At 39.1% G+C, this 14,878-nt stretch overlaps 1 protein-coding gene across 45 annotated transcripts in view; it reads right to left on the reverse strand.

Annotated features, from left to right (window-relative positions):
- SECISBP2 (SECIS binding protein 2) overlaps positions 1-14,878 on the reverse strand; it is a 39,638-nt gene that overhangs the window by 19,308 nt on the left and 5,452 nt on the right. For 6 of the 45 annotated variants that reach the window (XR_014077459.1, XR_014077496.1, XR_014077504.1 and 3 more), the window contains exons 3-8: positions 14,117-14,366; positions 13,760-13,883; positions 12,298-12,527; positions 4,221-4,343; positions 2,844-2,933; positions 1,427-1,559 (exon numbers count right to left, since the gene is read on the reverse strand). Coding sequence is in view for 34 of the 45 variants with exons in the window: in XM_081572146.1 (XP_081428272.1) it covers positions 1,427-1,559; positions 2,844-2,933; positions 4,221-4,343; positions 12,298-12,527; positions 13,760-13,883; positions 14,117-14,366 (950 nt within the window). In the remaining 11 variants the exon portion in view is untranslated. Of the gene's footprint in view, positions 1-1,426; positions 1,560-2,843; positions 2,934-4,220; positions 4,344-6,956; positions 7,163-7,512; positions 7,645-8,719; positions 8,802-12,297; positions 12,528-12,781; positions 12,903-13,759; positions 13,884-14,116; positions 14,367-14,878 lie in introns of those variants that run through there. The other 39 variants (XR_014077446.1, XR_014077445.1, XM_081572063.1 and 36 more) reach the window with 27 other exon arrangements.

A 14,878-nucleotide genomic window follows, 5' to 3' on the forward strand; every position in this document is an offset into this window, starting at 1 on the left:
TTTCATGCCCCAAAACAAAAATCTGTCCCCATTAAACAGTAACTTCTCATTCCCTACTCCCCTCAACCCCTAGTAACCTCTACTCTACCTTCTTTCTACAATAGAATTCCCTTCCTTTTCAAGGTTGAGTATTCCATTATATGTATATACCACCTTCTGAATGGGTAAATTCATTTGTTGATACACATTTGGGCTGCTTACACCTTTGGGCTACTACAAATAATGCTGCTATGAACACTGGTGTACAAGTGACTGAGTTTCTGTTTTTAATTCTTTCGAATACATTCAGAGAGTGCACCTGCTAGGTCACGCGACAATTCTCTACTTAGCGTTCTAGAACCACCAAACTATTTTCCAAGTACAATTTAATGTTTTCATCAGCAACAGTTCCAATTTCTCCAAATCCCCACCAACACTTGTTATTTTCCACATTTCTGATTAGTTATCATAGTAAGTTTGAAGAATTACCTCCATGTAGTTTTAACTGGTATTTCTCTAATGACTAATAGTGTTGAGCATCTTGTGTGTTATTGGCCATATGTTTCTCTTCCAATGGGGAAATGTCTTTCAAGAGCTTTGCCCATTTTGTAATAAGAGTTATTGAACTGTAGGAATTCTTATATATTTGTATATTAAGTGCTTATAAGATATATGATTTTTAAATATTTTCTCCCATTCTGTAAGTTGTTTTTTCACTGTATTGATAACATCATTTGGTACACAAGTTTTTAATTTTTATGAAATCCAGTTTACCTATTTTTGCTTTTGTTGTTTGTGCTTTTGGAGCCCTATCTGAAACTTCATCATCTAATCCAAGGTCATGAAGATTTATCCTGTTTTATTTATTCTAAGAGTTCTAAGATTTTAGCTCATATTAAAAATGTGATCCATTTTGAGTTAATTTTTGTATATGGTGTGAAGTTGACAGTACTACTTTATTGTTTTAGCATGTGGAAATGCTAAAACAGTTGTCCCAGTACCATTTTTTAAGTGAGTGATCTTTGTCCTTTTAATAAACTCAACACTCCTAATCAAAAATTCACTGGCCACAGATATGTGTGTTTATTTCTAGATTCTCAATTCTATTCCACTGGTCTACAACTATCCTTAATTCCAGCACTACAGATTGGGCTTCCCTGGTGACTCAGACGGTAAAGAACTCGCCTGCAATGCGGGAGACCTGGGTTCGATCCCTGGGTTGGGAAGATCCCCTGGAGAAGGGAACAGCTACCCACTCCAGTATTCTGGCCTGGAGAATTCCATGGACAAAGGAGCCTGGCAGGCTATAGTCCATGGGGTTGCAAAGAGTAGGACACAACTGAGCGACTTTCACTCACTCAACTTTTGGTTACAAGAGAAGACCGTCACAAAACAGTTTAGTGAAGAAGACATCACTCATTTGTCTGAAGTGAACAAGCTCTTTTACCTGAGAACACCACTGGTTTGGAGGACTGCTTCGTACTCGGGGAGTGCTGCTTCTTTTCCAGTGCGGTTAGCATTCCTCCCAAATCCAACTGTAGCGGAATCTGGCTTTTCTTTCTACTACTTTTAAAATTATTCTAGAAAGTTAAAAATCAGAAGTTTACTCATAATACTTTATTTTACAAACTGTCCTTTTCATTTATAACATAAAGCCATATAATTAAGGATAAGAAAAGACAGATACAGAGACTATAACAATCTTGAAATTAAAAGTAATTAAAGAAAAGCCCCATCAATTCCAAATTATCTGCCAATATTACCACCAAGGTTGCTTATTTCCTTCTTCTCCTTTGCTAACACTGGTTCAATTAAACCACTTACATTTCTGTTTGCATCTCCATTATGAATAAATAACAGCATACATCTATGGATAAGCAACAAAGGCTGGAATAAAGTCCCTGGCTACAAAGTCTATGTGAGGCCAACTGGTTAGTACTACTGCCTCATTAGCACTGTTTGCTCTCCAGATGCCTGAGCGAGCAAAACTACCTACCATGAAATCATGAGGGCACAACAAAAAATGTACACAAGTCCAAAGTATTAAATTTAGGCACAAAGTCAGACATACTCTAAACAAATGTTATTTCTGAAATAATTGTGATATGGGTTTTGAGACTATATCAAGGCTGTATGGGCATGTTGTCTCTTGTGCTTTAGTGCCTCCACTCCTGCCCTCCAGCCACTTTTCTCTTCCTTAATGCCAAAGTCACAGGGTGAGGGCTCACAGCTAGAGGGGAATGCTAAGCACAGCACAGGTGCCTACAGAGACCTCTGCAGGGATGGAAGATGGCCAAATTACAACAAAGGAATGCAAAGTTACAGGGTTAAGAATCTTACTCTTCATAAATGTGAAAATAATCACCCCACTTTGAAAGGCAAAAGGATAATGAACATGCCCAAAGTACACAAGTTCCCCATCTAGATTATGAACTACAAACTCATTTCTGAATCCACAGTGGGGCTGAGGTACAAGGAGATTCATCTCTTTCTCTGATGCTGACTACTTGACAATGCTTCTGTCAGACCTAACTGCCTCACAAAAGGATTCTTCTATTTCCTGAATATACCAAGTCAATGTTTTTTTCTTTCAATCAAACTTAGACAAGCAGTATGTGTTCCCTTCCTTTCTGATATAGCAACAGCAGTTACCAATCATCTAATTTCAAAAGTGACAAAGCAGTTCTGGCTTAAGAGCAAGTTTGTTTCAATATACTGGATGCAGTTCCCCAATGAAGAAATGAATTGAAACAAAACCACCTGTGCCCATAAAGGAAGAAGTCTGGAAAGGAGTCTTTCTTGAGAGTTTAGTTTAGCAAGAAAAGTTAAGCCTAAAGCAATCGTGGTTTCAATCTAAAAATTACCTGTGGCTGCTGTTTAGACTGAAATTTCGGTGACTCTACTCTGTCTCTTCTTTCAGATGCAACTGCCAGATTGGGAAACTCCTCGGCATCCTAAGTAAACCACATACCCTTTAGCTCTTCATGCATCACAAAAATCAAATAAGCCCAACTACAATCTCTCCCTCACTCGTATTTTTTTTCCATAAAAATTTCCTATAGAAGTGCTCAAAGGTATTATTACAAAAAAAAAAAAAACTAACTGCTTTGGCTTTATTTCACTTTTAGAACAAACTTAAAGACCATAGTTTGAATGCCCCTGCCCCCAGAGAGCATGGGGCCTCAAGGATGGGTTCACCAAGCAGTCTATGAACTGCCTCTAATCATCCTGACACAAGAGTATTCAACCACCATCCTTCAACTACGTTTTCTTTAGGGAAACCATCAACTTGAACTCAGGAGATTTAAGTATCCTGTCCTGTGTGCTGATCTTAGGCTAGAAAAAAGAAACAAGTCTCTAAACAATGTTTAAATCATTTAAAAATGTTTTATGTACTTCTGTCCATACTTTAGGCACCCTGGAGAAATTACGTGACAAATAAGGGGCAGAAACATGAGTTATTTGTTGGCCCAAACAATAATGCTCTAATGCAGTCGCAGGTTTTCAAACAGGTAATCCCATTATTCTCAAGGGAATGTTTCAAAAGCCCTGGGAGGCCTTCAAGTTTGTGGGAACACTTCGGGCTTGACCCTAAGCTGGTGGCCTAGGGAGCACTGCCGAGACCCTTCCTGTCAGCACCAGGCTGCTGAGTCTGGCACTACCTGACCCAGGAGAAACATAATCAGAATCCAGGATGGCTCCTTGGAGAACAAGGACATTCTTGGAGTATCACAGGACAACGATTTAAAGCACACTTTTGGAAGATGGTGGTATTCTCTTCTTGACCAGGGCCCACAACAGATTTATGGTATTATAAGTTTCTCTCTATAATGGAGCACATTATAGCAAGACATCTAGATAGAAAAGGAGGCCCTGCAGAAGCAAGCATGCCAAAGCAAAAGAAAAACAGGTCAGAAGACACTGAGGGGTATGGTATATATTAGTAGTATGGCATATACACCATTAAATTTCAATACAAGCAGTTTTGTCTCTAGACCATTCATTCATTCATTCTTTCAGATATTTACTGAGTGCCTGCTATGAGATGGGCACTGTGCTGGAGACACCCAAATTGAAGAAGTGAAGAAAATGGGTGACAACTATTTTCTTTAGCACTAGGAAAACAATTATTTAAAAAAATGTTAGAGACTTTTTACTTGGGCAACCAGTATGAACCTGCATTTTTTTAAGGAAGACGCATTTATTATATCATACAAAGTAAGTAATAAATATAAATGTACTTCAATCCTTGGTGGCTCTTGAACTGTCAGGACTTCATATTTTGATTTAGACTTTTCTTTCTTTTTCTTATTCTTTCTTGAGGCTTCATTTTGCTCAGGATTGCCACCCTGTGATGCTTTGGACTAGAACAACAACAACAACAAAAAACAAAGCAAAAATCCTGGTTTTTAGAGCATTCAATAAACATTTTAATTTCATGTATCAGAGTAAAATTAAGATATCAAGTTGTACAACCACATGGCAACTTTACTCAGACTTACTCCCTATTTTCCAAAGAGCCAGCATTTGGTAGAATGATTCTGAAGGAAAAAATCCATTAAAGCAGATGCCACATCCAACTTCTTTGAAACAGGTGAATTTGGACATAAGTTTTCAGCTTGAGGAGGTCATGATAATGATTCTACTGACGTCAACCTGAAGTCCTTGCGTAAGTCCAGGTGTGCCACTTCTATCACCACAGCCCAATGGCTCCTAAACCTGACAGTACCTCAGGATCACCAATGTAGCCTGTGAAATTAGACCTGTCTGGGTTCATCCCAGACCTGCAGAATTTGACCTCACCACCTTCACTCTCCGCTCAGCCCCCTGGTCTTTCCTGTCAGGTCAAGTATGGTTTAGCTTCAGGCCCTTTGCACTTAACACTCATATAGCTGGATCTGGACTACCACTTAGTTCCTCATTTTAGCTCAAGAATCATCCCACCTCTATCTAACCTCTCACTCTCCATCCTCTTTGGAGCACTAATCCCCATCTGACAAACTCTGTCTTGGTCTACAGATGGCTAGTCTCTCTCCATTAGAATGGTGGCTCCAAGAGGACGGGACATTTTTAATGTCTGAGACCCTGCTTTGCCCCAATGAGATCTCACCCTTCACAGGTAAAAAGCCTCAATGGTTATTAAAAAGCATATTTATCTACTAACCCAGAGGGGCCATCCATGGTAGCCTGTTATGTGAAAAAGGCAACTTTCATATGTAATATGTATAGAATTATCCCATTTCTGTTCTTAAAAAAAAAAAAATTAAACTAAATAAACTTCTTTATTTATTTATGTTTTCAGGAGCCCTAAGGTGGAACTGAAGGTCGCCCAGGTGACTCAGCAGTAAAGACTCTGCATGCATTGCAGAAGAGGTAGGTTCAATCCCCAGATTAGGAAGATTCCCCAGAGGAGAAAATGGCTACCCACTCCAGTATTCTTGTTGGGAAAATCCCATGGACAGAGGAGCATCGTGGGCTACAGTCTGTGGGGTCATAAAGAATCAGACGCAACTGAAGAGACTGAGCACAAAACAACAAAAGGTGGAACAGACAGCAGGCTGTTAGTGAAGGCTCTTGGAGGGGTGGGACCAAAGGGCTATAGGACAAGGACCTTTTCCATACTTGGATCTTTGTAATATTACATGTGGTTTTTCAGTAATAAAAAGTCACAACACAGAAAGTTTAAGAGGGAAGGGGAAAAAAACAACCAAAACATTATGACCACAATGCAAAGTGATCTGGGTCATAAGATTACCAGAGATCTTCATTTTCTAATCTTTATTTTGGAACTTAACAATAAACTTCTCTTACACTTTTAATTAAAAAATAATTTTTATTCGGGTCTAGCATATTCTTTTACTTCTCTGTACATTCATTCCATTAATTTCTGAGAGTTTGATACTGAAACTCCAACTAAAAATCTTAATTTATCTACTTAAACAATTGTAATATACAGTGGGAACTATATGTAACTTTGTTCTGTATTTTCCTATTCTCAAAATAAAAAAAGAAATTAAAAAAATTTTTCCCAAAAGATGCTAGGAAAATAAAATCTGTTAACTCTTAGAGTGTTAAACGCTGGTTTAGATGGTAACATGGTGGCCTGTCGTGTAACCTGCGCCCAGATGTCGATGGGGCCTCGGAGCTGGCCAGTCTCTGTGTCTACTTGGAGGGGGTCTCACCACTGCCTCCTGTGTTCCTCAAGTATGTGCGTGAAACTGCAGGGAACAGGCACACCAGTCTAACTTCACCATTAATTGTCACCAGTGCAGATTCCCTCAATCAACCAAGTATAAACACATAGTTTTTTTGTGTGTGGGATGGTCTAAGACACTTTGGATACTGAAAAGTATCCCAATACTCAAAATGATAGGAAACCAGTACGAAACAAATACTACCCTATATTTCAATCTAAAATAATGTATCAGTATAGAAAGAAAATCAAGAACAAAATCTAGCCTCCCCTACAAAATGCTCTTCAAGAAACAAATCTAGAGATTGAAAAATAACAGCTTAAAATTATTTGAACTGAAAGGAAAAAATGAATTCTGAAATGCTATCTTACAGTAAGTAAGCTGCAAGTAACCAAGAATCAATTAGCATACTAGATGATTGCAAAATGGGGCATACAATTATTTTGCTATCAGTACTTGTAGCAATGTAAATTCAACAGACAAAAGACTGCAGTATTTTAAATACCAGAGCATAAGTTTCTTCCAGTATCTCTCTTTTGAAGAATTCAAAATGGTCACTGACATTTTAAGACCACAGGTCTAAAACACACATCCTCACTCATGTTTAAAAGGGACCACTTGTACCCCTTGAATACTTGTGTCCCTCTTGAACAAAGAATAAGACCTCAAGTACAACCAACTCAGATTAGTGCCTGTAGTACTGAATGAAACACCTTCAGCGAGGCTTTGAGAAAGACTATCCAGTGGCACAGGAGAGCAACATGAGCAAAGTGTGATGCGTACCTTTTCAGTAAGATGGACAACGTGTTTCTCTTTGTAGGAAGGCTCCAAAGATAAAACTTCAGAAGATGACATACTATCATTTTTAGGATCTGCTGGTGAAGCAACCATCTTTAGGTTTATCATGGAAGTAACATTTTTAGGGGCTGGTGACAGCTCTGTAGATAATGTCTGCCGAACAACATAACCCATTGGTGTCCAAGATAATTCTGCTCAAAGATAACCAAAATTGTTGAACAATCCCAACAGTAAAAAGGAAATTCCTTAGAAATTCCAAGCATGCATTACATGAAGTACTCAAGAGCATAGTTAAATTAAGGTACTGTTCAGAACACTCTAGGAGACTACAGTTTCCACTAAATTTGCTTTTCTTCTTGGAACATGCAGGCAAAATTAACTTGAAAGGGGGACTGACTATCCTAGAATCTGTTCTTTTTAACTTGGGGGTGCGGACAGTCAACAAATAATAGTTTCCATTAAAAAATAATAATCCACAATACATCCACATGGCAAACACACAGAAATAATGAGCTGAATATCAAACTGTGGCCCTACTAACCTTGATGTGTACTTTTAAACATCAGAAGTCAAAGATCACTAGACTTCAGCTACCACAGTAACTGGTAATTTATTTCTTTTTAGAACACAGGCATAAGTACAGCAACACTACTCCTTAGGTGCCCATGAAACTCTATACACAGACAAAACAAAAGGACATCCATCAGGACACAGGCAGGTCATGGCAGCAGCCTGTGGCCACCCCACAGTGGGGAGACAGACTGTTCTTATCACCACAGAGCTACACATCTTCACAGCAGTTGCTAAAGTAAGGATCTTGTATTGAATCACATATGTACCAAACATGCTAACACCACAGGAAACACAGCTGTGCATAAATCTAGAATAATTGTGTAAAGAGATCTTCTGTTAGGACAAGCTACCCACAAAAATTTCAAAAGCAGACTCTACTGAACCCATTCTGAATTTCTCACTTCTGCACCAGGCCAGGTAAGACCAGCAGTTCTCAAAAGTTCTGAGGCTCCCAGGACCCTTTCAGGGGTCCACAGTCAAAACTGTTTTCCTGATAATAGGAATGTGTCATCTGCCTTCCCCATTCTCTTGCACACAGGACTATAATACAGTGGGGTTTAAGACAGTATGACAGAGAACAGTGAAACAGCTGAACGCCGAAGCAGATCTCCTGAGCTGGGTGTTAAAGAGTTGCTAAAACGTAAAGGCTGCTCTCCTCCTCTCCTGACTTTAACTTCGGGAAATGCCTATCTTTTTAAATTAAAATGTGCTATGTTAACCTGTAATTAGTTTGTTACTTTTAAGTAAATTAATAAGTATTTTAGTATTTCTCAGTCTTAACTCTCAGATATTACAAACACTGACAATTATCCAAATAAACAGACACTCTTCGGGGTTTCAAAGGGTCCTAAGGGGTCCTGAGACCAAAAACTGTGAGAACCACTGGTATAGGAAATGCTTAAGAAAGTGGTCATTTCTGAGTTCATAAAATGTCTCCCTTAGCCCGACGAACATTTCATTTAGAATTCCTTACTTATATGTAGTTTACAATCCTTGTCCAAGGAAGTGGGATCTTACCCACTTACTTCAATCTTCTAACAACGATACCAGTTTATCAACAACCCATCAACTGCCTTAAAGCCTTTAAAACAGAAACATTTCAACAGCACTAGCCTGAAAATAAACTAAGAAAAGACAACTGATTTTCTAAAATAGTATTTGGTAACCACTCTTACCTCTCGTACATGAAGAGGGATTGGTAACAGCATTATCGGTTACAGACTCAGTCCGATTATTATTTTTCACCACTATTTCACCCTAAAAAGCAAACCAGTTGTTTTCTTACTAGTTCAAACTAAAAATAATCATTGTTTTAAAAACATATAGCCTCCTTCACCATTCTTAAAATCTGCAAAATATACACTAATTAAAAATTCCAAACATTTAAGTACGTAACATGCAAAGTTAAATTACTTTCTTCTGCCAAATCTCATTCCCCAGAGGAAAAACTACCCATCTACAGATTATCTACTAGCATCTTAATGTTTCTTCCCTTCGGAGATAAACATCTGTGTATCATTTTAAATGGATCTCAATAATGGGATCACACCACACATAGTATTACGTAACTTAACAATTTCCAAGTCAGCAAAGATTCTTAAAAGCTAAAGTGCCTGCTGTGAAAGGAAAAGCTGTTTTCATCACACCCCCACACCAAAGCTCAAAAAAAACATTCCTGAAAATGTCCACAAAAACAAATACAAGTCTTCTAATGTGTACTTCCTTTTACAGACAGAAAGCTGCATCATGCATGGAGCAAGAGGCACCAAATGACACTCGGGGAAAAGAGAGTACATTAAGAGAGACTTCAAAGTGACCAGTGTGAAAGGAAACTGATAAGCTCAAACTAAGTAGCTTTAAAATAAATCCTGAAGTTCATATGCTTCAAAAATTTACCCATTTTACCATTTCATCTTAGTTTAAAAAAAAAAAAAAAAAACTGTGCAGCAGCTAAAACTGCTGACTGCTGAATACGCCTTGTGCCACTTCTCTCCCTGGAGAGTAGAAGCCTGGCAACCTCAAAGAGCTGCTTCAGAACCATGGAAAGAACATGCTCTGTAACTAGGATAGAAAGCCACCATTTTCATTAAAAACAAAAATAAAGCAAATATCTTCCAAGGGGCATCCGCTGATTCCTGGCCCCATGGAAGAGCTCACTAACAGCCTGGAAATGCCTACATCGCCCTGGGCCCTCCTGTCCCAGGGCTTCCACACACAAGGACCCACCACTTCCCTCCAGAGAGCAAGCATGGTTTCCTGGGTTGGCAGGTGTCACTTGTTAACCTGCAAATTCCAAATCACTGCCTGACACAGCATACAAATCTTGCAGGAGGTGTCACCTAGTACACTTGCCCCTTCCTGGGAGTGTGGAGCTGTTTGCTTTCAATCTGCTGGGAGCCTGAGGCCCCACCTCTGAATAGGATCTCGATAATTTCAGCATGCTACCTCAAATAAATGCAAGACAAAGGCCACTAGGAAGTGAATTTTTACTTTCAAATGAAGCATTTCTGGTAACTCCAAAGGCATGGGGAGGTACGGAGTTAGGCAAAGAGAAAGATACCATTCTCCCTTCTATTGGTACTTTTCTCAGCTTCCAAAACACTGGCTAGTTCTGCAGGAGGTGATGTGGCATCAGCATAGCTCTGTGGAAGTGGCTACACTCTGAGAAACAAATTCTCTTCTGGCCCCATCTGTAGGCTGCTGTGTTCTCTAGGGGATTCCAGATAGACACAGTATATAAACATGTTAAGTAACCAAGAAAAAAAATAAATCCATCAAATGAGAAAATAAATGATTAAAATTTATCTTGTTCTTTCAGTAAACATAACTTTTATGCTCACCAAAATCAATGACACACTAGAAATGACTTACCTATTCAAGAATGGTTAAGTAAATTACATGTGTCAATATCAAAGATTCAATGCAAGTTATATTTCCAAAATCTATTTAATGACATGGGAAGACTACCATAAGTTTTAAAAAATTCAAACACAAACTTGTACATATGTATTCTTAATTGAAGGGAATGCCCCTCAATTCCCACAATGTCCAACCAGTCCATCCTAAAGGAGATCAGTCCTGGGTGTTCATTGGAAGGACTAATGTTGAAGCTGAAACTCCAATACTTTGGCCACCTCATGCGAAGAGTTGACTCATTGGAAAAGACCCTAATGCTAGGAAGAATTGGGGGCAGGAGGAGAAGGGGACGACAGAGGATGAGATGGTTGGATGGCATCACCAACTCGATGGACATGGGTTTGGGTAAACTCCGGGAGTTGGTGATGGACAGGGAGGCCCGTGATTCATGTTGTGATTCATGGGGTCACAAAGAGTCAGACACGACTGAGCGACTGAACTGAACTGAACTGAATATTAAAAAAAGACTAAGTGCCAAAGATGGTTTGCTCTTGGTTGTACAACTTTAGACAGTTTGTTTCTTCTTAATATTTTCCTGGTGTCATGTTACTAACACCATGAGGAAAAAAAAGGTTTCTTTTTATGGGAAAGTTGAGGAAAAACGAAACAACTCCACATATAATTCAAGAGTGTGAATATATACGGCACTGAGTGTGTCAATCTCCCCACACAGCATGAGATGTCCTACTTGTCCACATATGCAGTACTCATACACAACAAGTGAGCATGACATAAAGTGTCAGTCATGCCCCTGCCCACTCTGGACCCTCTGGACCCTGTACTACATTTGTGAGAGCTCACAGGCTTGGAATTATCCACTGACCACCCACGACGAAGGCATGGAGTCCCTCAACTACTCAGCTATTCCATACACTCAGCCAGGGCCCAGAACACAGTCACACGACTGCTAAATGAAACTGTGATTTTTCTACACCAGTCAATCAGCCTTACTTATCACCACCATCTAAAAGAAAAACACATAGGTGTGACAGTCTAAGGGTCAACATGTTGGGAATGATTTATTTTCAGCACATTATATAAGCCACTACCTATTATATAAGCCACTACCACCAAGTCTTCAGAGGCTTCAGTATCCAGGCACCCAAAAGAAGCATTAGGACAGGAAATGTAAATCTTTTCTCCATTCAAAAGGTGTATGAACTGGTAAGCTCTGTTTTCTTCATTGTTTGTTCTTTCTCCTTGCCTCTACACCGGGATGGGCCTCAATTTGTCACAAGCCATTTTAGCGACTCTAACCCAACAAAATTTCTTCCTGGAAGTCTCAAAATCTGTCTGAGAGGAAAATGCTTCAATCTGATGAAGTAAAACTTGAGATCAAATACTGAATACAGTGCAATTTAACACTTACTGCAGTGAGATTTTCTGTATCATTGACAGGACAGAGGTGCAGATAAACAGCCCGGGAAAATCAGAAGTTACACTGTGTAGTTCTAACATTACTATTTGATTTAAAAAATTATTTTTCTCTGTATTGAAAAAAGTGTTATCAGAATGTAACAGTAGAAACAATATTTTCACAATGGGCTATGGAATTTAGTTGCACCAACACTAGAATCTTCTCCTGAGGTATGGCAATGCTTTCCTAGCCACCAGACATGAAGACACTTGCTAAGTGATTCTCTAGAAAGAGCAACACCAGGTGTTACAGCCTGACCATAAACAGCTCCAACAACAGAGAAAGTCACCTAAGCATACTGAAGAGGCCCCTGCCATCCCACAGTGTGAAGTGTAGTTTCAGGTGATGTCCTTGCACAACTCTCCATCACTGAGGAGAAAGGAAGAAAGAGGGGAACAAAGAGCAGGAGGCTGCACTCACCTCTGATAATACCACAGAGGGTGTCCCCACTTCTCTGAGAAGAGAAACGTCAGTAGAGGTAGAGCGTAAAGGCCCCCACTTGGGCTGCTTTTGTATCTCTGGTATCTCACTGTTTTCTGGACCCTGCAGTTCAGGAAAATCCAACCTGGTAAATCCAAACTCAGGTTTGGAGGCAGATCCACTCTTTTCAATGATTCTGGATTTCCTGTCTGTTCGTTTATAATAACCATCTGCATTTACAGAATTAAAAGTAAGGGTAAAAATTTAGAGGTTGTTTGATGACCTGTACTCACACTTCAGTTGCAGTGTAGAAAGTCTATTGCTACTGATGCAACAACATATTATTGTCCAAACAGCCTAATTTTTGGTAGCGTTGTTAACCTCTGAAACAGTGGAAAACATAAATGACCATGGGGGTCACCGAGCAGAAAAAGCAACATGCTGCAAATCTTAGGAGTAATTCTCAACTGGATGAAATAGTTACCTTAACCTGATTGTGCAGCTGGGCATTTCAATTATTCTCAAAACACACTTTAGAGTTTTGTGAGATTAAGGGGACTCTTGCGAATTTCCTTTAAATAATAAATTTTCCATATTTTAGTTTGCTGGAACGAACTAGAGGAAAACAAGTATTAATAGAATTAAAATTATAACCTCTCTCCCACCTTTCTCCTTCAAATGCAAATGAATGATGCCACAGGTTACAATGCCATAAAGCCCCAGCATTTTAAAAATTGTTTAATTATAAGGCTAGAGTTATTCCAGTTAACTGTTCAACTCTTCTTTCACATTACCATGTACCAGAAAGTTTATAAATGAAGTCAACACAAAGAGAAAATTGTTATGTATCAAATAATAGCAAATTACACATGTAAATAAAATGACAAACCATTCCCAGTAAGTACACTATTACAGAGGTTTTAAGTTATTACATAAACAGATGATGGCTGTGATCAAGGTGCAATAGCAAATAATTTACACGAAAAAAAAAACCAAGATATCATGTATAATCACTAACTTTCAACCAGAGACTGGAACAGCAGTTCTTAAGCCCACAGCAGACATGTCCTCTGAATAACATTCTGCCCTGGGTTTGGTATTGTTCAGGATGGGATTTAAACCACAGTCAGCTCTCTCCCCTACTGAAAAGTGTCCCAACAGAAAACCAGAGACGCTATTTTAGGGATCAACATGATCAAATACAGTACAAGGATATGGCTGTAATTCACTTCTATTTAACAAGTGTTTTGAGGTGGGTGATTGTCACCTACTTGCTATGTCATTCTACAGAAGTTCTTGCGTAAGACAAGGTAATACCATCTTTGGACAAACTCCACGATCCCACAGTAAACTTGATGGCCTCAGTTTTTCATGATGAATAAGCCCACAAAACAGTTTAAAGAACAGAAACGTTTCTGGGAGTAGACAGGGTAGAAAAATATAATTATTTTGTTATTTTTACCTGATTTCAAACTATTCTCAGCATGAATGGACACACGAGGTGAACCTTTGACTGATTTTAAATCAGATGATATGGGTCCATCAGTCTTCTTACTGTCAAACTTTTGCTCATCATAGGTTTTCTTCTGCAGGAAACATTAAAAAATAACATTTTTATTTTAAGAACACAATCACTATAAACAAGGCTTGAATTTGCAAATTCATAATTACTCACAACTCAATCATTTTTTAAAAAGGTTAGACCATAGCAAATTTTAAATACCTTAAAATTTAAATACCTTAAATAACATGCAAGAACTGGCCTGTTCTTTATGTTTTAAATGCGAAAGTGACCAACAACACCAAGACATTTACAGACCTTAAACACAGCTTTTGTGTCTTGTGGGAGAGGGCACGTGTGCTCACTTCGTGACTTCACTGTTTGAAAACCTCCAAAACAACTGGGTTGGTTGTCATCATATGGGGAGCCAGGCACTGGGCAAACATTTTGTGATGACTGCAGGGTGTAGGGAGAGTAGGCATATGGATGAAGAGGGATCTCAGCAGAGAAATATTGAGATGGAAAAGCTGAAGCTCCAAAAGCCATATCGTCAGTATAGAGTTTCTGTCTAAATAAAAAGGGTAAATTTTAGTTGCAGACTGCATACCACGAACCAAGGAGCTTAATATTTTATAATAAATTTAAACATACTATTTTTGAGGCCATTCATTCTAGCAATGAAATACCTCTAATTAAAAACCAAATAAAACCTCTTAGCACTTCTTCTTAACCTGCAAAGAAAGATGCTGACCTAGTTCCATTTTTTTCATTACGCAGCTGGAACCTCCATAACAGGACCCTATTATAAGGAACATTAGAAAAGCCCAAGGATGCTCCAGCAGCTTTCCACTCTCATGCTGTCAAATATTTGGAAATGCCTCACTCAGCAACCCTGACCAAAATTTAAGCCATCTAGACCACTCTCTCGGCAGAGGGGGCTTTTATAGAGCCCCCATTGCCCATCCAAATTCCACCCTGACAACCTCTGGGGCCTGCTCCCTGAGGTCTCCGGGTGCCCGCAAACAGCCTGCCAAGCCCCTTTCCTGTTCCAAGCCCACTGCCACATCCTGTGCTCTACTG

Source organism: Giraffa tippelskirchi, chromosome 1 (genome assembly GCF_054371585.1).
Source record: "Giraffa tippelskirchi isolate mGirTip1 chromosome 1, T2T-mGirTip1v1.2.pri, whole genome shotgun sequence".
Taxonomy (NCBI): domain Eukaryota; kingdom Metazoa; phylum Chordata; class Mammalia; order Artiodactyla; family Giraffidae; genus Giraffa; species Giraffa tippelskirchi.